This window comes from Puma concolor, chromosome B1 (genome assembly GCF_028749965.1).
Source record: "Puma concolor isolate L17-30 chromosome B1, mPumCon1.1.hap2, whole genome shotgun sequence".
NCBI classification, from domain to species: Eukaryota; Metazoa; Chordata; class Mammalia; order Carnivora; family Felidae; genus Puma; species Puma concolor.
This window is the reverse complement of record NC_141670.1, coordinates 17,550,524-17,577,075: the sequence shown is the minus strand read 5'-3', so window position 1 is coordinate 17,577,075 and position 26,552 is coordinate 17,550,524. Positions and strand designations below refer to the sequence as shown.

The window sequence follows — 26,552 nt, the reverse complement described above, 5'->3', positions numbered from 1 at the left end:
CGCCTCTGAAGCAGCTAAAAAACGAGGGAATTAGAACAACAGCCGTAACAAAAGCTTCATTAGCAGCGCACTTTCCTTTTGTTGATGTTGTGTTCTCTGCAGAAACAACTTCATATGTCAGATGGAGCACCACAGCCTAGAACTGGAAATCTTCGGCTCAGTGGCTTTGCAGGCACAGAATACTGGGCGGGGCATTGCCATTTTCTTGGGCTGCATAGTGGTGCTATTGCCTGTTACCCTCTGAACTGAAAAATGCTTCTGTTCTAAGTGTAAAAGACGAATATCCATTTACATCGTACATTATGTGGCAAAATTCTGAACTTTTGAAAAGGCTGTCAGATTAGTAGACTCTATTTTTGTTAGTATCACTCACTATCAGTGAATTTCCTAAAGCTTCGTGTAAGTAGTTCTAGAGATCCACAGAGTCTTTGAAACTGTCCGTTTCCTGGATTAAATTGCGCCCCTGTAGTTGTAACCTTTAAAAAAGCTATTTGTATCGTAAATCTTCGGTGGTTTCTGTGGATGGGGTGCTCTTATAAGCAAACCCTTCTTTTAAAGCCTAGTTGAGTTAAGGGAAATCCAATGATGAGGCTATTTTAAGGAGAACACATTATGCAGAAACTAAAAATATTTTTCACACTCAAGTGGTGGCTGCATCTAAATAACAAATTTCTAAAAACTCTTGCTTGTTCTTTGTCTCCTTTTGTCCCCTGGGCGTCTAATCCTATAAACTTTTCGTCCATGGTCAGTTAATTTTGTTTTTCTCATTTATAAATAACTCCTTAGGATGATGAAAGGAAGGTCCGAAAACCTTTGTGGAAGTTTTCTCTGCGTATTCGGGTGGAGATGTGTTCAGAGGGGGCACATTTGGCACCTGGGAACAGGTGAGAGTCACAGAAATGAGGAGACAATGGCCAAGTTCAGTTAGATTTGGTGAGGGAGATAGAAGACGTGATGGAGTAGGTGCAGACACGTGCAAAGCTGAATTGGAGCTTTTATTATAGGTGGCCTGTTACTACTGTTGTGAAAAGAATTATAGAGAATCATGTTACTTTGCCTTTCGTTGGGAAACAGATCGCCCTAAAATTTGGTGGCTTTCAACGGCCACTGTTTATTTAGGTCACCGTTCAGTCGGTTGGCAATTTGGGCCGTACCTCCCCTGGGTGTGTGCCCTTCGCCAGTTTCAGCTGGGCTTGCTCCTGTCGGGTCAGTTGCTGGTCAGCTGGGTGGCGGGACTCGTGGGAGTTGGCTGGATGTTGGCGGGGGACGTGGGCCTCTAAGCCCTGTGTCTGTCCTGCGTCAGCAGCCTAGCCTGGACGTCAGGGTCCCTAGAGCTCAAGGAGCGAAGTAGCTGGATCTCCTGGCCTAGGCTCAGACTCCTGCCTTCTCACTTCTCCCATTCTATTGGCTGAGCAAGGTGATGCAACAGTTAGGAAAATAGTCTGCACCTCTTGTTGGGTGCAGCTGCAAAATACTGGGTTCGTTTTTCAGTCTACCGCAGAGGCACTTTATCTGATGTTCTTCCCCTTTGATGAGGACATTCCTTTTGGATGTTAAATGTGCACAAGAATTTAAAGGCTTTTGAAAATTGTGCAAATATCTATGCTGTCGTAAATTTCTGCCACAGTCAGCTGTATACTTCAGGGTTTTAATACTGTGAAAATATTTAGTGGTAGTAAAATACTTCAAAGTATTTTTACACTCTTTCCATTTAAGCTAGAACTTTAAGAGATGCCCGGCGTATTGCCAGAAGTGTAAAGACACTAAAGCACTAGTCTTCCGTTCCTTCACTCTTCCGGTTTTTGTCACAAAGGTTTCTCTTTTTTTTCTTTTTTTCTTTTTTAATTTTTTTTTTCAACGTTTATTTATTTTTGGGACAGAGAGAGACAGAGCATGAACGGGGGAGGGGCAGAGAGAGAGGGAGACACAGAATCGGAAACAGGCTCCAGGCTCCGAGCCATCAGCCCAGAGCCCGACGCGGGGCTCGAACTCACGGACCGCGAGATCGTGACCTGGCTGAAGTCGGACGCTCAACCGACTGCGCCACCCAGGCGCCCCTGTCACAAAGGTTTCTTAAGTTGCTTGCCCCCGAGGGGATTTGGGAATCCCAGTTTTTGCATGGCATTTTAAAATGCCAAAGGAAGAGACTGTGGAGTGGTAAAAGGCAGCAAGGAGTTCTCCACGAGAGCCTTTCACTTGCGGATCCTATTTTTGCTTATTAACACCACCTTTCTTACGAATTATTTTGTCACAAGTTATTTCATTCATTTACTGCTTTCCCTTGAGGGATGAAAGACTTGGAGGAATTGGAGAAGTAGGTGGAAGGTGTGGGGGACATGAAAATCGAAGCCAGAACAGAGTGAGAACATCAGAGGGTTGCTTTGGTGTCTTTTGGCTTCACACACATCCCTGTGCTTAGTTTCAGCTTAAATGGCAGTGTGTTACAAATAAATTGAAGATGTACTTAGTGCTGCTTACTGTTCTGCTAAGTTTGGCTTGTGTTAGATCTGTTATGGGACCTTTTTGCAAAAGAATAAATAGGAAAATGCTCCATGATGAGAAATCGCACGGTTTGGAACAGAAACTCCTGATGTACTGACTTACTAAATATTCTGATGTTTCTGTCTGGAAATTTTGGGGAGTTAAGTGTCTTTAAACACCTTGACCTGTATGTGGAATCCTTGACCTATCTTTAACAGGGTTCTTTTAGAGAAGATAGAATGAAACCTTGGTTAGTATTCTTTATCTCAAAGACATTAGAAAAACAAGTAAAATAATGGACAGAGATGAAAAAAATAAGTGATCTCAGTAAAATGTGTTTGCTCATTGTTCACTCCTTAAGAGAGTTCAGTGATCATTAAATACTGAACAGTCAGGTTTCTTCCTTTTCTTTTTAATGATTGTTTATTTTGAAGAGATTGAGCAGGGGACGGGTGGGGAGGGGGAGAGAGAATCCCAAGTAGGCTCAGTGCTGAGAGTGCAGAGCCTAACATGGGGCTTGATCCCACAAACTGTGAGATCTTAACCTGAGTTGAAATCAAGAGTCATATGCTTAACCGACTGAGCCACCCAGGTGCCCCCAAAACGGTCAAAATTCTTTCATGGGATGAAATTAAGATTCTATAACAGAAGTGTAGGTTTCATGAGAAACCTAATGTAGAGGTGCTGATCTAAAATTTGGTATTTTAATAGTGCATCTTGAATATGGTCTGCAAAAGAACATTGTATCTAAGAGCGTAACAGTCTTAAATTCTCTGTTTTGGGATTAGAGATGATCCTGCATTATAGATCCCTAATCAGTACAACCTGTGTAAATGAAAACAAAGCCAGCAAAACAATTCATGTCCCAGAATATACCATAAAACCATTTAGTGGAAATGTTCCATTGTTTAGATTCTGTTGTTTACATACACCAGTGCTCATGTGAAAGATGTGAGCTGATTTTCACAGATTGTCACAACTGTGTAAATTCTGCCAGGGTTTACTTTGCCGTTTAATTTTTCAAATCACCAAAGGAGTTAGTACTAACAAGTTAAGGCAGCATTGCTCGGTAATATTGTCCACGTACGTAATTTTAAATATTCTAGTCGCCACTAAAAAAGAACAGGTGAAACTAACTGTAATAAATTTTATTTAATCCAACAGATTGATAAGTGTCACATCAGCATGAAATCAACATAGAAGAATATTAATGAGATCTTTTACATTCTTGCATTCGCATGAGGTCTTTAAATCAGTGTGTATTTTGTACTTAGGAGTACATTTCAGTTTGGACTGGCCCCATTCCAGTGCCGGTTATTAAAGCAGAGGTTTAATATTTGTTGATTCACAGCAAAGCCCAGCCACTCAGGTGAGGTGGTGGCCCTGTGGCCTGTCCCTCCATGACTGGCTGGTGTGCCCTGGCTGGAAGGGGAAGCAGGAAGGGTTAAGTCGCTCTGTATGTTGAGTTCAGTGCTGTGTGGGAGTCGGATAGGATACCCAGGCTTCTAATGGCATTCAGTGAGGACGTTAAAAACCCATTATGCTGGTGTTGCAGAAAATTTCTTTGTCAGAGATGCTGATGGCCTAGATCCTGGCATGGCTTTTAAAATATTACAGTGAAGCAGTTCTTGTGATGTTAAACTAGTGTCAAAGCTAGATGGAAACTCATTTTGCAGTCATTTGACTCGGATTCTTTCTGTTAATGGATGTAGGAAAACAACCTACCAGTTAATTTCAAATTAGAACCTTGTTTTCAATTAAAAGTTGTCCAGTGACAGCTTTTATCAAATTCCGAATCGTGTCTTTTTTTTTTTTCCTTCAGAATAAACATCTGTTATTTAATTTGCCCCATTCAAATTGCTTTTTTGCAGGTTGGTAGAAATTCTAATTTCATTTGACCTATGAGATGTAAATCTTTCTGTGAAAGTATGCTGTCTTAAGACAAATTTACAGTTATTTTCCAAAAGATTAGATGAGGTCTATCATTTCCAAGTGAAAGCATCCTTTAGCAATTAACAAGCAAGTTCCTGTGGGTTAACAAAACTGTTAACCTGTGTAATTCAAAACCCTTGTTTTCCATCCTTCTCTTTGGGATTATGGACAGTTAATGAAAAGTCTCCCTTGTGTAGACTCACTCTTGTGTTGTTTCGCTTGTTCTGTTCATTCTTTCTGCAGTGAAAAAGTCACATTTTGAGATTTTGGAATTTTCTGTGTTGATTTTGGGGTGTGCACACTGAGATGACTTTTTGGGCCCTATTTATTCTCGTCATGACACTTTTCGTGCCATTGAAATGGACACAGACCGTTAAAACCTATTCTGCTATACTGCCACTGCTACTCTTGTGTATCAGCGATCTACCTGTTTCCATTTGGGCTTCAACAGTTTCACATCAAAAGTTGTGAATGAAGCTTAAGTAAATATGTTTATTTTGTGCTGGCTGCTGGCCAGGAATCTGCTGAAGCAGCTGGAGGGTTTTTTGTTTTGTTTTGTTTTGTTTTGCCTTTTTTTTTTTTTTTTTTTAAAGCCCCGTTGGGTGAACCATCACTGTGACAGGTAAATAGCTTTCCTCAGTAAAGCTTGAACTCTTCCCCCACTCCTGCTTCATTTCTTCAGGACTGTTGAATGTAGGGATTGTCTTGCTGGGGACCTCACTGATTAGGTCACAGCCTGGGCCGCAGAAAACAGAGCTGCCCTGGGGCCATCTCACTGCAGGGGATTTGCTAAAGTCCTTGTGAAAGGGCCACGTGGGGGTCTCAACTATTACCTTGTGAACAGGAATCCATTCAGGCCGCAGAGCATGTATTAAGGACCTATTAACTTCTTCAGGATTCTCCCCCAGTTGAAAAGCGCTTGGGAGCGAAGGCATAATAAAAGGAAATTGTTGCCAAAGCCACTGACAGTGCATCCTGCCATAACTCTGTGGGTGCATCCTTTTAGCAACAGATTTATTTCCTGCTGGGGCGTCTGTTAGCTTTAGAAATCCCCTTAAAGGTCATGGAAGGGGAGTTTGAAAATGATTATGTAATGCTGATTTTTTTTTCTTTGAAGAGATCTCTTAGAGCATTTGGGAAAAATGGCCACATTTGAAAATGAGCTTTATTTTCCAATGAAATAATCTATCACCTTGTAGAAGACTGGGAAAATGTGGACTATTATAAAGAAGAAAAAACTTATTAAAATTCTACTGCCTAGAGTGCCATTGAAGTTTTGCCAACTTGTTTATGTACACATGCACACCCGTTCACCCTCTACAGGTACTGGATTAAAAAAATTATATAGTGCATATATATTATTGATGGCCTTTTAACATATTCACAGCTTTTTATGATTTAATTTTAATTTTTTTTATGTTTATTTTTGAGACAGAGACAGTGCATGAGTGGGGGAGGGTCAGAGAGAGAGGGAGACACAGAATCTGAAACAAGCTCCAGGCTCTGAGCTGTCAGCACAGAGTCCGATGCGGGGCTCGAACCCATGAACCGTGAGATCATGACCTGAGCCAAAGTCGGAAGCTCAACCAACTGAGCCACCCAGGCGCCCCTATTTTAATTTTTTTTAATGTTTATTTATTTTTGAGACAGAGACAGAGCATGAACAGGGGAGGGGCAGAAAGAGAGGGAGACACAGAATCCGAAGCAGGCTCGAGGCTCCGAGCTGTCAGCACAGAGCCCGATGCGGGGCTTGAACTTATGGACCCTGAGATCATGACCTGAGCCAAAGTCGGATGCTTAACTGACAGCCACCCAGGCGCCCCAGCTTTTTATGATTCTTAAGTATTCTAAGAGAATGTGACTCTTGATTACATAGAATACCATCAGAGAAATAAATTCTAATGCATATAACAACACCCAGTTTTAGAACATTTAAATCATTTCCTTGTTGATGTATTTGTTTTGCCCTCGCATAAGTTTCAAGAAGTAGAATTACTGGGTTAAAGAAAATAAAAATTTAAAAATGTTTCTCTGATACAAAACAAATTGCCATATATTCATCCAGAAAGAAAAGTCTCATTAGCAGTTTTGAGAGTGTTCCTCTCTGCATTCTTGCTGCCACTAACTGTTTGGATTTAAGAACAGAAAATGAAAAGGTGCCAGTATATTATTGGTGGAAAAACTTACTTCATTCAGGGAACTATCATAATTGAAATGATGATTGTTCGTTTTGTGTCTGGTTATATGTTTGAAAACTCTTATTTTTTTTATGCATCAACTTTTTGAGATGCTATTCTGATTCACTTAGCTTTTTTGGATCTTTGTCCCAAGTGACCTCTTGAGGCTTATTTCTTTTGTTTTGTTTTGTTTTGTTTTGTTTTTTGTTTTTTAAATGTGTGTTTCCTGAGTGCCAGATAAAGGTCCTGGGGACCTTTTTATTTCACTTGGTTAGCTACTCTTTATAAAAGCCTCTGATTAGTATGAATTTTTAATTGTCTGGATTTCCAAATAATAAATGTGATTAAAAATGGGAATAAGAGATACACATGTGTTTATTTATAGAGTAAGTCATGGAGATGAAAAGCACAGCGTAGGGACTAGAGTGACTAATACCGTAATAACGCTGGATGGTGACAGTGACAGCAGTAACTGTGGTTGAGCACTGATATATAACATTGCGTGTCAACTACACTTCAGTCATTTAAAAAAAAAAAAAAAGTGATCTTACTGTTACAACCAAGAATACAGGCTCTTCTGTATTCCCTAAGTGGTCCTTGTAGATTGACTAACCCGAGTCCATAGCTAATACATACTCAGCAGCATAGTGATTGAATTAAGACAAGTTACCTTATTCATGGGATGATCACAGAAAAATTATCCAAGATCTTTTATCAGGCAACATGTAATTCTTGACAGCTAGTGACTCCAGTACCGACAAAAGGGTATGAAGCAGATTAAAGCACACAGGTTTCTATTCAAAACATAATTGGGCAAAGAACAATTTAAAGCAGCAATAACAACACAGGGATAAAGTTTTAGTTGATTTAGACAGTGGATCTAAGAATTAAATATTAGAATTGTAATACAGGCCCAGATATTATGAGGTTAATACATTGATTTTAGATATACTGAAGTGATTTTATTGAGCCCTTGGAAAAAAGAATATTCAGAAGTCCACTCCTTTTTTTTTGTTTGCTTCATAGTACATACTTGTGGTTGCAGTAACTCACAAAAACTCTTTTAAAGTCTAATTTACTAGTAAATGATGAAGATGGGAGGAAGTATACAGGAAAAAAATCTCTACTTGGTTTCTTCAGAATTTGGGTGGAGAAGAAAATTCACAAATAATTATGGTACACAAACTTTCTGCCTTACTTGCCTTGGGGGACTCATTCTAAAGGCAGCCGTACTGAATGGATGCATCTTTAATCATCTGGAAGTAAGAAATCCATTATTTTTCTAAACCAGACAGTGGTTGTCTGTTTTAATGGAACAGTTGGTTGATTACAGCTCTTCAGGGCTTTATTTCCCAATGCTTACTTCCTGTACATATTTGAATTCAAGCTTTAGGGATTGTTAAAAGTGAGTCAGAGAGTCAAAGAATTTAGAGTAGGATTTGATTAATTTTAGGTTTTTTTGGTAACATTACAATTAGACTGTTTAACTACGGGAAGTGGATTTCCTTACAGCAGATTCCCCAACCTGGGTGCTTAGAAATGGACTGCTGTCTATAGATAACATAAGATGAACTTGGAGGTGTTTATGGTTCAGCCTACCTGTCTACCTACCTACCAAACAGAACTGAGACTTCAGGGTCTGCCCTTGTGTTCTCTTTTAGTAGAGAGTTTCCTACTTCTTGCCTAAGTTGAAGGGAATAAAGTAAGCTCTTGTAGAAGTGAACAAAAAGTCTTCACTGTTTTTTTTAAAGGAACCAAATGTAGGTTGGCTTTATGGAAATCAGAGATCTGCTTTAATTACAGAATCCCATATATAGAAAGCATTATTGACGTTGAAAATTAGTGGCTAAATGCTTGAAATACCATCTGAGACGTACTCAAAGGAAAAGTTAACTAGAGTGAAACAAAATGTTGAATGCATAATCCTTAGCTAAGGAGTAACTAGAAACACTATAGCAATCTAGGCCTGTGTGTTTGCAGGTTGTAAATCTGTCATTTTAAGAAAATCTCAATGAAGATTTTTCATTTGAAGTAAAATTTTAGGCCTTCATGTATTTTGTGTTCTTACTGAAAAATAGAGAAGTTTGGCTTTCCTATTAACTTTCTCCTTGTAGTGGTCTTTTAATGCTCTCTGATTGCAGTCCACACACTATCAGCTATTTGAAATTTTATTTAAGGGACACAGAAATGCTTCATTACAGCTTACTCATTCATGAAATGTAAGGCTTGTTCTTGCTGTCCCTGCGAAAAGAGCTTCGTGTGAATGCCTTTGCCTTCTTGGAATGCTTTGTTTGATCTAAGGGTAATGCCCTTGGAGTGCCCTTCCTGTACTGGAAGAAAGGTGAGGTGAACCACAGTCAGGCCAGATAAGATGGGAATGTGCTTCTTGGCTAGTCTGTGGCATTTTGGTTTTGAGACTGTGGCGATCTACTTTATACTTTTTGCCCAAGGGATTAGGACACTGGTTGACTTTCTTCCTTTTAGATACAGTGTTTCATGCACAGATGGGGCTTGCTTGCTGAATTCCTGAAATTCATGACTTGATTTTGGACATACAAGAAGTTGCCAAAAATAATAAGAGATGGACGTTTTCAGTTCAAACTGAACACAGAATGCTAAATGAAAACCACGCCTCATGTTTAATGTTAGACTACCCTTTTAGTTTAGATGTGTTATATTTTTGTTTTGTTACCCTATTTGAATTATTTACCTGAAAGTGTTTCACTATGCTGCCATTAACACGGGTGGGGTAATGGGACGCGTGATTTTTTTTTTTTCTCCCCCCCTGTTAACCCCAACGTTAATGATTAACATGTGGTCATTGACTTGTGAAAAGAATATTGATTGCTTTGGAAAATACATGGTAATTATTTAAAGTTTCCTAAAGAAGTTTCCTTCCATCCTGTTGAAAATAGGCCAAGGGTCAGTTCTATTTTCTGTGTATTGGAATGTTCAGGTATGGAAGGCAGGCACATTCTTCTCAGGAGGAAGCACAGTTAACAGTAGCTGGTGAGTCTTGTGTGGGAGCCAACAGGAAATTTGCAAAAGCACTTTCTCCCTGTCACAGCCGGGCCTGGCCTTTCTACAGTCTCATTTCAGTGGGAGCACAAAGCACTAATATGTCCTGTGCTGTGGGACCTCTGTCTGGGGTGGGGTATAATACAGTTGGAGAGGAGGTTTAGTCCAAATCACACCCTTAAAAAAAAAAAAAAAGTGTAATTAAAAATATCTTTAAAAAATTCATTGTTTTTTAAAGAAGATGATGTATTTTATTATTGTCAGATACCCATAGTTCATAATGACCTAATTGAGTGTGTAGGTAGGGTTCATGTGGGATGAAGAATCTCTTATGGGTTTAATACATTCTTAAATACAAATAAACATGATTAATTCTAGCTTATTTTCTTAAATAGGTAAGCGTATATCTATAGTTTACTAAACTATTTTTTTTTATTTTTATTTTATTTTATTTTTTTTTAAATTTTTTTTTCAACGTTTTTTTTTTTTTATTTATTTTTGGGACAGAGAGAGACAGAGCATGAACGGGGGAGGGGCAGAGAGAGAGGGAGGGAGACACAGCATGGGAAACAGGCTCCAGGCTCCCAGCCATCAGCCCAGAGCCTGACGCGGGGCTCGAACTCACGGACCGCGAGATCGTGACCTGGCTGAAGTCGGACGCTTAACCGACTGCGCCACCCAGGCGCCCCAAAACTATTAATTTGCTTGTTGAATCATTTGCTTAAGAGAATTACAGAATGCCTATGTGTTAGCACAGTGGAATTAAGTAGTAATCTTACTGTGTTATAACTCTTGAAAACAACGGGAAAACACAGTTTTATTAAATTTTATATGCAGTATTTTGTGATGAAAGAATTTTCTTAACCATTTTGAGAGAGAAAGAGGGGCAGAGAGAGGAGAGAGATTCCCAAGCAGATTCCCCGCTGTCCGTGCAGATCTTCTGTCCCCTTCTCTCTCTGCCCTTCTCTGCTTGCTCTCTCTCTAAAAAATAAATCTTAAAAAAAAAAAAAAAAAAAGAAAATGGAGTTCTCAGGGAAGGACTTCCAAGGAGGAAATGTAAGCTGGGACTTGAATGACTGACCAGAGTGGAGAGCCAGCCTTTTGAGGGCAATTTTTGATCCTTGGGAAGGGCAGCCCTCTAAATACAAAGCAGCTTGTAAGGCAGCCGGAAGTCAGGAGGAGGTAGGGGAGACAGCCGGGGACAGGGTCCTGCAGCCCTGTGGTCCATGACTGAAGGTGAATGGCGGGGGCACAGGGCAGTCAGTGCCAGGGGAGGGAGCAGGCAGTCCGCTTCAGCGGGGGAGGGGCCATTTACATTTACAGTAGATGCCTGCCCCCCCCCCCCCCCCCCCCCCGTTTTCCTGCTGCTGTCTTCCTGCCCCACAAGCCCAATTACCAGTGTGTTTCCCAGCCCAGACTTGACTCTCGGCTCCTTGAGGACCCCTGTGATAGTGGGTAAAGGAAAATGCTCTTCTAATTTCTTTTCTTTTTAATTTTTTTAAATGTTCATTTTTGAGAGACAGAGACCGAGTGCAAGTGGGTAAGGGGCAGAGAGAGAGAGAGGGAGGCACAGAATCCTTAGCAGGCCCCACGCTCTGAGCTGTCAGCACAGAGCCCGATGCGGGGCTCGAACCCATGAACCGTGAGATCATGACCTGTACCGAAGGCGGAGGCTGAACCGACTTAGCCACACAGGTGCCCCCACTCCTCTATTTTTCTTACCACTCCTGTCAGTTTTGGTGGTTTGCCAAACCAATTTTCCTCTTTGGTTTTGCATATAAACCCTTGGGTAAGATTGCTGTTTATAAGTACTTTTAAAGGAAATCATTAAAAGCCAGTTCTTTTCTCTCAGAAGAACGTTTTTTGTTTCAAAACAGTCTTTACGTGTACAGGTCCCTAAAAAGTCTTGTGTTAGAAACATGTAGTTTTTAGCAGTTCAGAAGGTAAGTTATTGATAGGTTGGAAAACAAAAAAATCTTGGGAGGTGTGGGATTCATATTCTTGTACCTGGGTGGGAATCTTAGGTTTTCTTCCCAGATCTTGGATAAGAAGGCCCTCTAATGTTCATCACCTCCATGTGATATTCATAGTTTTGTACTTGTGGTGACTAAGGGTTAATTGGTACATAGGTATAAGGTTTGTGCTTTAAATAAATTCTTTTAAATAATCATGGTACATTCGAGCAAATTCTCTTGAACTTGGTTAGTTGTAACTCCTAAATCTGTAGCAACTACTGAAACCTTGCTGAAATTTGATCAAAATTTGATGAAAATAAGTGGGGAAGGAGATAGTATCTGATAATGCTGTCTTTGCTCCCAAAATTTCTAATTTGATTCTTCCCACTATCATGCCGTATTTAAAAATGGGACTTTATAATGTCTCATAAAAGTCCCTCTGTACTTTATTGGGGTTCAGGGGAGAGCTTATGACAGATCTCAGTGGCCACTTGAGCAGGATTGGTGCGTGCTGTGCACATGTAAGATTTTACTATCACTGGAAATAACTTCTGTCTATTTGAAAATGTTGCCATACAGGTCTAAATTTCTTTTGCTCTACAATATTCAGTTCAGAATGCTTAGGGGTATTTTAGTCACTTGTTCTTTAAGTGACTCTGATAGTTCTATTTCAGACACTGCCTCATCATAATGTGGTTTGTGTTAGCTAGTTTATTCTCTGGAGTAATAGTACATCCTTGGAAGCACCGAGGTTAGGGATGAAGGTGTTACACTTCCAGTTAGAATCTTCCTAAATCTTGACTTTGCTTTAGTTTCTCAAGCATCACAGTAGATGATTAGCAGGAATTGCTTTATTTTTATACTAATCTCTTAGTCCTTATGTCTGGTTTCCTCATTTTCCATGTGAGGAAATTGAGGCGTAGCTTAAGTTTCTGAGTTCTTGTAGGATTGGGTTTGGCAGCAGACTGAATATTTCAAGTAGCTGAATACTGCTTCTGAATTATACCTTTTACATTTGTAAAATAATTTGAATTTTTAAAACTGAACAACTGCTTTGTAGTTAAAATGCAGTTTAACAGAGAACTTTTTTTTAAAATCAAAAAATGGAGAAAAATGCGACTATGGGGTCATAGGAAGGGGGGGTGGTTTATACAGGGTATTTGCTTCAACCGGCGTTGAGTTTATGTAAAACATGCCTTCCTTTTGGCTTAGCTGAACTGCATGTGGGTCTCAGGTTTTGTTTTAAGAAAAATAATAGGTGCAGTTTTCTGTATTTAGGATCTGTCTTCTGGAAGCCTAAACAAACCTTAGAAAAAGGAAAACTTGCTCTTCCACGAGCCTTGTGCATTCTAGGACTCTGGAGACAACTGTCTCTTTTGGAAAGAGCTGTGTTTATACAGTGGCCAGCGTAATACTTGACTGTAGCGGAGGAATCTCATTCCTTTCCTTCTTTAGCCAGGGAGCGCTGGAAGGAGTTGGGCGTGAGGCGGAGTCACGTCAACTGACATTTTAATCACTGAATAGTGCCTTGTCTTCTTCATGCTAAAGCATACTCTGCAATACAAATGTTTCAGGCAGCTGTTACTTGGCTTATGGAAACCTGTAAGGCAGTCTTCACTTTGAAAGGTTGCTTTTACATTTCTGAGATTTCTTAAGTTCTCTTGGACTAATCCTCTATGTGTGTAGGTTTACAAAAATAATGTTTTGCAACGCATACGTATTTCTTGTAGAAAAATTGGAAAATATTAACACAAAGAAAAAATTCACTCACCCCTATAGCCCACCGTTTTAGTGTATATCCGCCTCCTCTCCCTGTCTCTGCTCACAAAATGGATTGTGCATTCTGTTTTTTTAAAGTTTACTTATTGAGAGGCGGGGCGGGGGGGAAGGAGGGGAAGGGCGGAGAGAGAATCCCAAGCAGGCTCTGCGCTGACAGTGGATCTCAGTGAACCCTGAGATCGTGACCTGAGCCAAAATCAAGAGTTGGACTCTTAACTGAGCCACCCAGGAGCTCCTGTTACAATTTATTTATTTTTTAATTAACTTAATTACATGTTGCATCATAAAATTCAGGCAGGGACTCATAAACCTAAGAAAAGATTTATTTGACCTTTGTATGAAAAATATTTATAAAACCAATAGAAAATATTAAATAGTTGTTAAATTACTGTGCTGCCCTTCTCAAATACTTGTGCTTTCTTCCCCCGCTCTCTCCACTGTTCCATAGAATAAATTCCTCTTTTATTTAACTGTCTTTCTCACAGGACCCTGTTTTACTACTCTTGGTTTCCTTAGCACCTCATACCATGCTTGGCAAACAGTAGGAACCCTATGTTTGTTGAGTGAATGAAAGAACGTGTAAGTCAGTAACGCCAGTTTCAAGATTAATTTCTAGCAAGATCCAGGCCACTCTAAGCAACGTAAAATCATTTTTTTTTTTTTTTAATTTTTTTTTTTTTTTTTTTTTTAACGTTTATTTATTTTTTCGGGACAGAGAGAGACAGAGCATGAACGGGGGAGGGGCAGAGAGAGAGGGAGACACAGAATCAGAAACAGGCTCCAGGCTCTGAGCCATCAGCCCAGAGCCCGACGCGGGGCTCGAACTCACGGACCGCGAGATCGTGACCTGGCTGAAGTCGGACGCTCAACCGACTGCGCCACCCAGGCGCCCGTAAAATCATTTTTAATGAAGAGGAAATCATAGGGTAAAGTTCTTAAAAAACCTGTTATTTAAATATTGGGACTAGGGGCGCCTGGGTGGCTCAGTCCGCTAAGCGGCCGACTTCTGCTCGGGTCATGATCTCGCGGTCCGTGAGTTCGAGCCCTGCGTCGGGCTCTGTGCTGACAGCTCAGAGCCTGGAGCCTGTTTCAGATTCTGTGTCTCCCTCTCTCTGACCCTCCCCTGTTCATGCTCTGTCTCTCCCTGTCTCAAATAAAACGTTAAAAAAAAATTAAAAAAAAAAATATATTGGGACTAGATAAAAAAAGTCACAGATTTCTTTTCCAAAGAGGGGTGATCCTTAAAATACCTGTTTTTATCTGACGCACAACTTTACAGCTGGCTTAGCATTTGGAGTTCTGGATCTCCCACCCACTGCTCCGTATTTTAACTGCGCTCACAGCTCACTTACGATACCCTCGTAGTGATCTTCAGTATTACAGGATGCCTTACGTACCACCTATTGTGTTGCATGTAATAGAAATTTAGTCTGAACTTTCATGTAGCAAGAAGGAAAATACAGTTGACCCCTGAACAATGTGCAGACTGGGAGTGCTGACCGCGCCCCCTCACGGTTGAAAATGCACATGTAACTTGACTCCCCTAAAACTTCTAATAGTCTACTGTTGACCAGAAGCCTTACTGATGACATAGTTGATTGAACACATTTTTGTGCTACATGTATTATATATGGTTTGCTTACAGTAAATTACCCTAGAGAAATAAAAAGGTTAAGAAAATCATCAGGAAGAGAATATACATTTACAGCACTATACTGCATTTGTTGGAGAAGATCCACGTATGAGTGGGGATCCTTGCATTTCCATGTACTTCAAAGGTCGACTGTGTACCAACTTTCTGAATACAGAGCAGCGTTGGATCCTATTTTATGTCCTTTTTCCTTTTTTATCCTAAACTTAGATTGGATTTTTGAACTTTGAGTAGGAGTCTGTTTGGCCCACATTTGGTTGGGTTTATACTTTTTAAATCCTGTCATGCCTCCTTCCGTGGCCAAACGCCGGTAAACTTTTGTTATGTGTTAGTTTTTCTTTTTCATTAATAGAGATAGATTAATGAAGGTCACCTACACAGGCTTACAAGAAAAGAACCAGGCCTTGAGAGGCAGGCATCCCTTGTTGAATCACAGCCCTGCTACCCCATAGGAGTAAGAAAGGCAGAGGGAGGTACTCTGTTGCGTAGGACTTTGGGCTCTAGAGCTAGTAGGCCAGGTTTTAGATTTTTTCTTCTCTGCAACTAGTTGGGTAGCTCAAGGCAATTAACTTTTGAGGCTTAATCAAGTTATTATATGTAAGTGCAATGATGGCTAACTGGTAAGACAATTCACTAATGAATTCATTGATTAATGTATTCCCCTTATGGTGAGTAAATGCCTGGAACACTGACTTTTCAGCTCGAAAACCTCTGCATACGGAGCATGAGGAAAGACTGCCGAGCTTACAGAATTAACTGTGAGGATTAAATATGTGGCATATATAAAGCACTTGCTGAGTGTGCATCCAAGAAATAGAATGTGGAAAAAATAATCAATATTGAACTTGTACAACTTCTAACATACAGAACAAACTGCTAGAAACATTACCATTGGTGTGTGAACTGTATCTTTTGAATTTTAATTCCTCCAAAGGTTGTCTTGTGTATGTAGTTTTATCCAATGAGTATGTCTTCAGGTGATACTTTTGATATCCAAGGATGATCCTCTTTAAGAGAGCTTATCCATGAAAGCCCTCATTAACAACAGTAATGACTCTGACATGGAAGTCAGAAGTTGGAATCATTTCTCAACAAAGCATGAAAACATGGTTTAGCAGAACTTGCCATGGGACTGACTCTTTGCAAAGCTGAAGAAATCCTTGGACTTGAAACATGATGCTTAAAATCTGATTATGAACTTAATATGTTTTAGTAAGTTTGCAAGTCAGAAAGCCTCCTCAGCTAATTTTAAAGTTATTGCAACAATTTTAATGGAAAGAGTTGTTAGATCTCCATTTTAATTAAGATGCTGTAAATAGACAGTTTAAATAATGAAAAAACAGATTGGCAGTTACTGCATAAAAAGCTTTCCTTTTAATCATTAATTTATGACCTACCTCTGAGCAATATAATTTTAGAATTTCCTAGGCCTACCTAAAACTTTGTAAGTTTCACATATAAATACTTTTGAATTTTAATTGTTGAAACTGTCAGACTAAGTAGACTGTTGTTACCCCATCTATTTAGATGAAATGAAACCGTTAAAATACTTGGAAATGAAAGTATATCTAAAAATATAAAGGGAAAATAAAATATGAAGGTCATTCTAGCACAACCTCTACAGGACTGCTGGTACTTAAAGGTTTGTCATTTTTCATGCACATTTTAAATACAGCTTAACAGTCATTGTTACAGAAATTTAAAAATTCGGTTCATTGAGTTGATTTTCTTTATTGTCTCTCCATTACCTTGTTTATTTGTAGACCTTTATCTTTCCCTGCATGTATAATTGTGTGTTGTGTGTTTGTTATTTTTAAATCAGAACTAAACAGAACCAAGGTCATACTTTATGTACTTCATAAAGATTTCTTTCTCATTTGTTTCCTTAACTTGTAGATCACCGACATTTCTGTGTAATTAATATACATACCTTTTTTTAAAGCTGTATCATATGTACTGTTTTATATTACACCAGTTTCCTTTTTCTCCTGAAACTACGGAATGTGCTTAATGTCTTAATGGCACAGAACAACAAAATTTTTGTAGCATCAGATACTTCACCTAGAACCCCAAATGTTGTGAAGAGAGCAAAACCATTTTTTTTTTCCATCTGGTCATTATATTCCAAAAAGCCAGGGCTTTTTGTCTGGATACTGCAGGCTGTGTTCAGTTGCTTTCATGCTTCCCTCTAATTAGAGAATGCCAGAGACTGGGAGGTGCTACAGCATGATTATCTGAAGCCAGTCTCCTTGGGATTGAATCCTAGTTCCACCATGAGCAAGCTGTGACTTTGGGCAAGTTGTTCACACTGTTCCCTCCCCTGTGAAATAGGGTTGATCATATTACCTAACACTTAGAGTTACTGTAAAGATCAAATAAGTTAATCTATGGGAAGTGTTTAAAGTAGTGTCCAGCACGTCATGAGCTGTGTATATGTATTTGCGGTTATAATGTTATCATCGGCATCATCATTAACATTTCGCTGAGCTTGCTGTGATTCCAACCACAAACGGCTTCTCATCAAATGATACAGCATGTCATTGATTTTGAAAGATCAGGTCATGGTAATAGTGCCATGTCTTTAAACTGAAAAGATAATTGTACGACATGACTGACTTGGTCTTTAGCTGTAAGAGGGCAGAGAGGCATCTATCCAACTGTTCCATGTGCTAGGAAACTGCCGAGCAGTTTGCTTGGCCCATGAGGGATGCTGTTTATTTTATTTACTTTGACCTTTCTTTTTATTAGCAAAAGCATGGGATATTTACTTTGTGTGGTCTCAGGCATTTAAAATTTTGACTTACAGGGACGCCTGGCTGGCTCAGTCAGTAGAGCTTGCCACTCTTGATCTTGGGGTCATGAGTTCAAGCCTCACATTGGGTATAGAGGTTACTAAAAAAAAAAATGAGGGGCTCCTGGGAGGTTCAGTCGGTTGAGCGTCCGACTCTTGATTTTGGCTCAGGTCATGACCCCAGGATTGTGGGATCGAGTCCCTCATTGGGCTCTGTGCTGAGTGGAGCCTGCTTAAGAGTCCCTCTCTCTACCCCTCTGCCTCCCTTCTCTGCTCTCTTTATAAATTTTTTGTTTAATTTGACTTAACATGTATATATACACACACATATGTATGTGTGTATGTATATATATGTAATTTACTGGTTAATGAAAATGAGATAAATTCAAAAAAGTTTCATTACTTGAAGGAAACAAATTTAAGTAGATCTGCAGAAAAATTGAGCAGATAGTACAGTTTCCATATAGCTCCTACACTTACAGACAGTTTCCCCATTGACATCTTACATTAGTATATCTGTTATAACTAGTGAACCAATATTGATACATTCTTATTAACTACAGCCTGGGTTTCACTCATGTTTCCTTAGCTTTTTTTTTTTTTTTTTTTTTTTTTTCCTCCTGATGTGCTTTTTCTGGTCTAGGATCCTCTCCAGTCTCCTACCTTGCATTTAGTCGTCCTGTCTCCCCTGGCTCCTCTTGGCTGTGAGTGTTTCTCAGACTTAACTTGTTGATGATGGGCATTCTTTTCAACACATGCTTAACAAGTACGCACTATTTACCTGGCAAAACATCCCTGCCCTGAAAGGGTTTGCATTTTAATAGGGAAATCCTAGTCTGCTTTTTAAATGTAATTTCAAAGCAGAATGTCTTGTAGTAGCATATTTAATATGACAACTATGAGACTTCTGATTTTTCCATAATTAGGAAAAAATTAACCACTTGAGTAACCTTTGTGGATTCATGTCAGATACATACATATTGCATCTCTAGTGTGTATTGTTTTTATATTTGGGAAAACATTTATCTCCAGAGGAGTTACTCTGTACATGATGAGACTACAGAATTGGAGGAAGGGGTAGGTAGTCACTTACTGTCTGTAGGGAAAATATTATCCAAAACTCTATGTTTTAAGTTTTTCTTGTAATTGACTAAAGAGGCTTTTCATACAATTGCTGCCTTAAGTTTGATTCCAGAAAGGTAAAAAAAAAAAAAAAAAAAAAAAAAAGATTATAAGTATTTTTGAGTTGGAGTTGCTGAAGAATCTGAAATAGCAAGGTTTTGTTGAAACTTTGGCACTGGGGCTGGATAAGGGGCCAAGACCTGTTAAACAAAGAAAATAGGAAAATTCCAGGGAGAAAGATGTTCTGTGGCCATGGAAATTTGAGTTAGTTAAATTATTTTTTGGCAGTAAAGTGACTACATATAATTTTACTTTTGCCTTAAAAATGTGTTGAAAGCATCCTGTTCCACCTTGTCAGCTGGAGCGAATGCTGGCCTTTCCTCTTTGAGGGCATATTCAAGTTAACATCATCATTAGCCATCAGTGGTGGATAGTAGGAATTAATTATTCTTGGAAACCCTTTACTACTTTAGGATCATTGGCTTGAGCAACTGTACTCAACTGTACCCTGTACCCTTTGTTTTTTTATTTTTTTAATTTTTTTAAATTTTTTTTAATGTTTTTTATTTATTTTTGAGACAGACACAGAGCATGAGTGAGGAAGGGGCAGAGAGAGAGAGAGAGAGGGAGGGAGGGAGGGAATCCAAAGCAGGCTCCAGGCTCTGTGCTGACAGCTCAGCACAAACCCACGAACTGTGAGATCATGACCTGAGCGGACGTCGCATGCTTAACCGACTGAGCCATCCAGGCATTGTACCTTGTACCCATTGAATAATTGGACTGTGGAACGACAACATGAGTACCTAATGACTCTCTGTGGAAAATGACGAATCTTCTAGAAAGACATTTTGCTGTGAGCTGTATTTTCAGCCACATCGGCCAAACTCTTTTTTAACAATTACATTGTATTTTTTTTTTCCCCCTTCAGTCTAGTTCCACTGCATGCACATTTAAAGTCAGTTTCCATAGTGACATCTGGTGGTGGCTTTGCAATCCTAGCAGGTATGTTTGGAATGATAAATATTTTTACTTTAATAGCTCCAGATTTCCGGCTTCTTTCAAATTTTTCAGCTTATTAACAACTTTTCTTGAAAATGTCTTCATTGTATTCTTGAGGTTGGAAAGCTAGTCCGTTATTGCTTCTGTCATGTTTCATTAAAGCAAAGGAATGATTCCTTGTAACATTGCTGGGTGGCGCGTGTAACAGGCTTGTCTAAACTTGTCTCCGTACTCAAAATATACATCCCAGGATCAGGAAGCAGCACCCCTACCTTGTCTACTGCTTCTGTGCCATAACCTCATGATGAGAAAGGTGGTGCTCGCCTATTACCGTGCTCACTGGCATTTTCTTTCAGAGCATCGATCTCTCCTTGTCTGGCGGGAGGAAGCTCTGTGGAAAGCCCGGGCTACCGCTTCTGTCTTTCACAGCCTGGGCTTGGGGATCATCTGGTGGCATGCCATCGTACCTTTCTCGGAAAGTGAAAGCGGAAATAAAAAATAGGAGCAGAGATGGCAGAGAAAGTAGGGGAGAAGTTCGTAAACGGGCGGGAGGCCACAGATGAAGAGTGTGTGCGTGTGGATGCCGAATAAGTTGGTACTGTTGTGGTAGGTGTTAGTGAGAAGTGTCTGAAAAACTAGGGTTTAAGATTTAAGATTTTGTTGGTTCCTTGAAACTTGTTTCAGGAAAGGAGAATTTATAACCTAGGGCGCAAAAAAGTAGTTCTTGGAAGTTGGTTGGTGGAGGCTCATGGGTAGAAGTAGGAGTGAGCTGGAGTTTTGAGGATGGACACAGTAGGCTCATTTCTCTGTGCTGGCTGGGAGGCTTAGTTGTTTTCTGGTGTTGAAGGTACAGGCTCGAAGTCCACAGGGTGAAATTTTGAAGATTCTCTTTTATGAATGAAGGTGCTGCTGAAGTTATAGAAGTCCATCTATTCATGCTGTTTGCGGCTACAGGAAGCGCTTGGTAGAGAAGGGTGACAAAGGCTAGGGGTACGAACACCGTGACCGGAAGAGCGGACGCTGCTTGTGGTCAGTGGGTCTGTTGGTTGTCTCAGAGGCCAAGACCTCTGTAAATCATGATCAGTTCTAATGAGCCCCCCTGACCGAGGAGGTACCTCATTCTGGATTCTAAACTCCGTACCAGTTTAGCTTTCATAAACTTGGGCAAATCCTTTCAACTTTCTTTAAAAACAAGGGAGTTGAGCTGCTGGATTGCTAAGGGGTTTCCAGTCCATAGCTGTGATTTTGCGGCTGCCAAGGCTAGATCTGCTGCTCTTCCTGTATTCTCTGCACTGCTCCCAGCCGTTCTGGGCCACTGGTCTCCTCTCCCTAGATTGAAGATGGCGCTCAGTGTAGCGCTTTATGCCTGCTTCAGAAGTTTCTGCCCGGGGTTCTTAAGGGGCTGTGTCTTGTGACTGAGCAGACAGACGAACAAGCAGAACATAAAATAATTTTGCATGCGTATGGTCTTTTCCCACCTACTTTTTATGCTTTTAAAATAGTGCTTAGAATTACAATCAGCAGTTAGAATAGTACTTAGGCACCACAGCCTGAACTTCTGTGACCAAGCGGAATCCTGAATCTTCTTTTATTGTCCTTTAAGTGTGGGGAAGGACCCTTATTTAAGCAGTAGAAAGCCTGTAGCCTCCCCTCGTGGCATCAGTCCCTCATGGCCCCCGGTTTCCTTGGTGCCGTGGAGCATGTGATCATGACAGTGCAGCCTGTGGTGGAGACTCAGAGTTCTGGAGCCCGTCTGGGGGTTGAGATCCTGCTTCCACCTCCTATGTTTCTTAGCCACTCTAAGGCTTGGAAAAGTTTGTCCTCTTTCTCATTCGTGAAGCTGAGATGAACATCTTACAGTTTGTCTGTGTCGTGTGATTTCATGCATGTAAAGCACCTAGTGAAGCCTTTTGTGTACTTCTCTTGTAAATACGGTAGTATTGCAAATACAGTAAATTGAGTTGAATGGTTATGAATTTGAGCATTTTGGTTAGAAGGGTGACTCAGCGTGCCCTCCTTCCTCTTTGGCAGTCAGAAATTCACTTTATTGTTATCTCTGAGCTGTATTAAATCATTTTTTTTTTTTTTACAGGGATGTAATCAAAATACATCAAAGCATAAACATCTTAGCAGTCACTATGTGATGGAAATATATACAGTCCTGAATTCATGAAATAAGAACATCTGAGCATCCCACTTACACATATTTAGTATTTTAATTGCTGGGGCACCTGGGTGGCCCAGTCAGATAAGCATCCTACTCTTGCTCTTGGCTCAGGACACGATCTCACAGTTCATGGGTTCGAAGCCCGCACCAGGATCTGCGCTGAGGGCATGGAGCCTGCTTGGGATTCTTCGTCTGCTCCTCCTCCTCTTGTGCTCACGCGCATGCACGTGTGTGCACTCTTCACTCTCGATTAAAAACATTTTTGTTGACTATGCTTTGGTCACGCTAGCCCTAAGACTGACGGCATTTCGTTGGCACCGACATCAGAGATTCAGAGTGTTTGAACTCCAGCTCAGCCATTTGCTATGACCCTGGGAAAGTTCATCTCTTAATCTTAGTTTTTCATCTGCGGTATGGGGATAATAACACCACATGTGTAGTCAGGTTGGATATAAAGACTAAATAAAGTAGCGCATGTAAGACAGCATAGTGCGTGGCATATAGTAAACGCTGAACTAATTTGTTTCTGTAATTATCAGTTTTTAAATGCCTGCAGATCACATTTAGAGGGGCCCGATTTTACTAAGTGGATAGCAGCATGAATTATTGAGTATTAGAACCAGAAAGAGGAGGAATTATTGAGTATTAGAACCAGAAAGAGGAGGATTACAAGCACCAGGTAGCTGTCTTCTTGAAATTTGCTAATACTTCACCTGTCAAATGAATTATGTTATATTTTAATGGCAGAATACAGGAGGAACATATGTACGCTCATTTGTCAATGTTTAGTCCTAGTAGAGAAAACGTTGTTATTCCCTGACTTCCTCTGCATCCCTTGATGAAAAAGAGAAACTGGAAAAGATTATTTTCCCATGGTCACAAGGACCCTCTTTCAGACTAAAAACAGGTAGAATTTTACTAATTTACTGGACAGATTGAGTAAGCATAGACTATGTTGGGACCAGACAAGAAGGAAAACATGTTGAATTTATCTGACAGTTGTTTCTGTTGCATAGGGAGACCAGATATCTCCTTTTTTTTTTTTTTTTTTTTTTTTTTTTTTTTTTTTTCCGAATGTTTGTTTTTGAGAGAGGCAGAGAGGGAGACACAGAATCCAAGCAGCTGTCAGCACAGAGCCCGATGCGGGGCTCAGACTCAGGGACCGCAGGATCATGACCTGAGCTGAAGTCGGATGCTCGGCCGACTGAGCCACCCAGGTGCCCCGAGCTCCTTTTTATTTGAGAGTTGTGAGGCTTTATTCGTTATCTCTAGGAGTGTTACAGATCCATTTTGAGGGTTTGCTAAGAATTAATGAAACAGTTGTAAATAACTACAGCGCTTTTCTGGATAGTGACACTCATTTCACGATCATCTCTTTCACGTTTTAATATTTAGTTAAGTTTGGTATTTATAACTTGTAAGTCTTTTGGGAAGTGTTAGATGTGATCATCTGACATTTAAAATAAATGAGTTTTTCTGATATTATTTCACATAAGTAAAGATTTAAATTTATGCAATAATCGAAAAGTAAAAAATACAGATTTATGCTTGGTTGAGATAAACACTCTTTCATTTCTGAGTGCAGATCAAATTGACAGCTCTTATTTTTCCCATAGTATTTTGCATTAAATGGGAAACTTTAGTAATTCTAGAGTTGTAGGATTTCCAAAGTCCAGCCTGGAACCGTAGCATAGAAACCTTAAAAATAGCATTAGTTCAGAATGATATTAATGCAGAAGAAAAAACTGCAAGGATGTATTTTGCGAGAGCAAAAGGACAGGATCACACCATTGAGTAAAAAAGGGGGATTTGCTAAGAGAAATGGCTATTTCTACCTGATCATCATCCTGGGAAGTGGTTAATCCTGAGATTAAGTAAGGTTTCAACTGGTTTCAATGGCTGGGCCAAAACGTTACACTTTCACCCTCTTCTTTGTAATTCCGGAACTCCTGTATCACTAGTTGACTTAGTAAGAAACGTGTTCTAGTTTGGATCCCAGTTGAGGGACTTCGTGCCAACTTCAGTTAAGTCATCTATTCATTGTTGTTTGTTCATTTGATAAATAATTACTGGCCTCTGGGTAAGGAGCAGGGTAAACTGGCATTTAAGAGGGATGTGGCCTTTGCCCTTGTGGAGCTCCTAGCAGCGGGAGAATTTCTGTGTTCAGCACCCTGGTTGTCTTGCCATTTGCCTAAGGGAAGTAAAAGAAACTGAAGGGTTTCTTTCAGTGCGCAGGAGACTTGGGCAAACCCTTGTTCTGGATTTTGAAATACTGTACTCTGTTTTGTTAGCCGCCGTAAGGGGCTACTGTGTTCCAAACTGAGATGTGTCGAGAAGTGTTGCCGCAGCCTCCTTGTCTAAACCATAGCAGTGGACAAGCGAATGCAGCGTGGGTACCGGGGTGCTAGAGAGTGGGGACCCTGATCCGGGCCACAGCTTTTTGATTTTTTTCTCTGGGAACCTCTGGGAAAATCAGCAAATCTCAAGTGGTCATAAATTTCATCTGTGGAAACAGAGCATCGGGCCGTTAGATGGTCTCTCGGTGCCGATCTCGCTGGGTTGTTTGGACACTTAACGGATAGAATATTTGTATCGTGTCCACATAGTGCTCGACACCTAAAACCAACAATGACAGAGACTTTATAGCCGATACTACAGGCCACACGCTATTCTAATTGTTAATGTGTGTATTAGTTCATTTAATTATTTCCATTTTATAGGAAGGGAACAGAGGCACAGAGAGGTCAGACAACTAGCCCACGGTCATGCGGCTCTGACGACACATAAGACTTTGCTAAGTGAGAGTTGGTAGTGAGGTTGACACTTGGTCAAAGTGGCAGTTTGTGGTTGTTGTTGACGTGTCGTCTTCTTTCTCTGTAGGTGTCATAGAGACCTCAGACGGACTTGACCGGGAGTCCACCTCCCATTACTGGCTAACGGTCTATGCAGCTGATCGGGGTGTCGTGCCTCTCTCATCGTTTATAGAGATCTACATAGAGGTCGAGGACGTCAATGACAACGCCCCACAGACATCAGAGCCTGTTTATTACCCAGAAATAATAGAAAATTCTCCCAAGGATGTATCTGTGGTCCAAATAGAGGCATTTGATGCAGATTCTAGCTCTAATGACAAGCTGACCTACAAAATTACAAGTGGAAATCCACAAGGATTTTTTTCAATACATCCTAAAACAGGTATGTGTTAAGGTATTATGTAAAAGGTTCATGCTTACGCTTCTTGATATGGGGAAATGAAGAATTTTCTTAATTTACCACTTTATTTTTGTAAATTGTTTCCTTTTCAGGTTATTCGAAATAAGGCTTTATTTCCTGATGAAAATTTAGTCCAAATGCTGTGTTTCTTTTTGAAATTGTTTGAAATTGTTTTTATGAAGCTGTTCTATGACTTTGCTCATTAGTAGAATTTCACTTCCAGGTTAAAAAACAAATACAGTGTTTCAGTAACAGCTCCTAAATTATTGATACATCCTAAACTTCCTGCAAGTTGTGCTGCCGCTAAGTATTCCCATTTTCTGAACTCTGCTTTTTACGAAGAATTATCAAAGGAACTTATTTGACAATTCAGTATTTTTCTGTGTGGTTTTGGAGTTTTTCCATCGAGCGGTGCTCTGTCTCTGTAGGCAGTAGGGGATCGAGATTAAGCAGTTTTCAGACTGGCAGCTGTTGCTTTCCTGAGCTGATACACCAAGTTTCCTTTCTGTTTTCTCAGTGTCTGACCCCCTACTTCTAAGTGGGTAGCTCCTCGACTCCAGAATCCTCTTCCAAAATCCTTGTCAACTTTTACTCCGTTCTTTTACAGATTTGACAGCGCCTCTGTTTTTTTTCTTAGTTCTTGCTTCTTTTTTGCATTATTTCACACGGAAAAGAGCTTCCATGTAGCTATCATTTTTGTTGCACTCGTTGATTTCTTGATCACCATTAAAACAGAACCACGATTTATTTGCAGGAAATGAAACTTCTTATCAAATAGATCACTGGCCTTTGAGCTTAGGGATGTTTCAGTGATGTGGCACTTTATGGTAGAATGTGGCTAACAGAACATTCTGAAGGGGGAGATTGGCTGAAATATATGTACATACCTCCATCCTGTGTTTGTTAATTTTGTCTTCCCTTATTCTAGGTGAGTTGGCCTGTTCAGTCACTGGGTTGTCTATTTGATACATTAAGGAAGTATAATAAACACAAATCAAAATTAAGGAGGCATTCTCTGCTTCCTTACCAGTCTTTGCTATCCCTTACCATTATCTCCTATCCTTACCATTCTTATTTCATAATGTTCTTTGTTAAACTTAAAAGCAATTCTTTTTAAAAATTTTTTAAAAATGTTTTTATTATTTATTCTGAGAGGGAGCACAAGCAAGCAGGGGAGGGGCAGAGAGAGAGAGAGACAGACAGACAGACAGACACAGGCAGACAGAAGGACAGACGTAGAATCCGAAGCAGGCTCCAGGCTCTGAGC

The 26,552-nt window shown here is 40.1% G+C and overlaps 1 protein-coding gene across 8 annotated transcripts in view; it reads left to right on the top strand.

Moving 5' to 3' along the window:
• Positions 1-26,552, top strand: part of FAT1 (FAT atypical cadherin 1) — a 135,541-nt gene that overhangs the window by 31,636 nt on the left and 77,353 nt on the right. For all 8 annotated transcript variants that reach the window (XR_015249970.1, XM_086703269.1, XM_086703271.1 and 5 more), the window contains one exon: positions 24,953-25,267. Coding sequence is in view for 7 of the 8 variants with exons in the window: in XM_086703269.1 (XP_086559395.1) it covers positions 24,953-25,267 (315 nt within the window). In the remaining variant the exon portion in view is untranslated. The remainder of the gene's footprint in view (positions 1-24,952; positions 25,268-26,552) is intronic.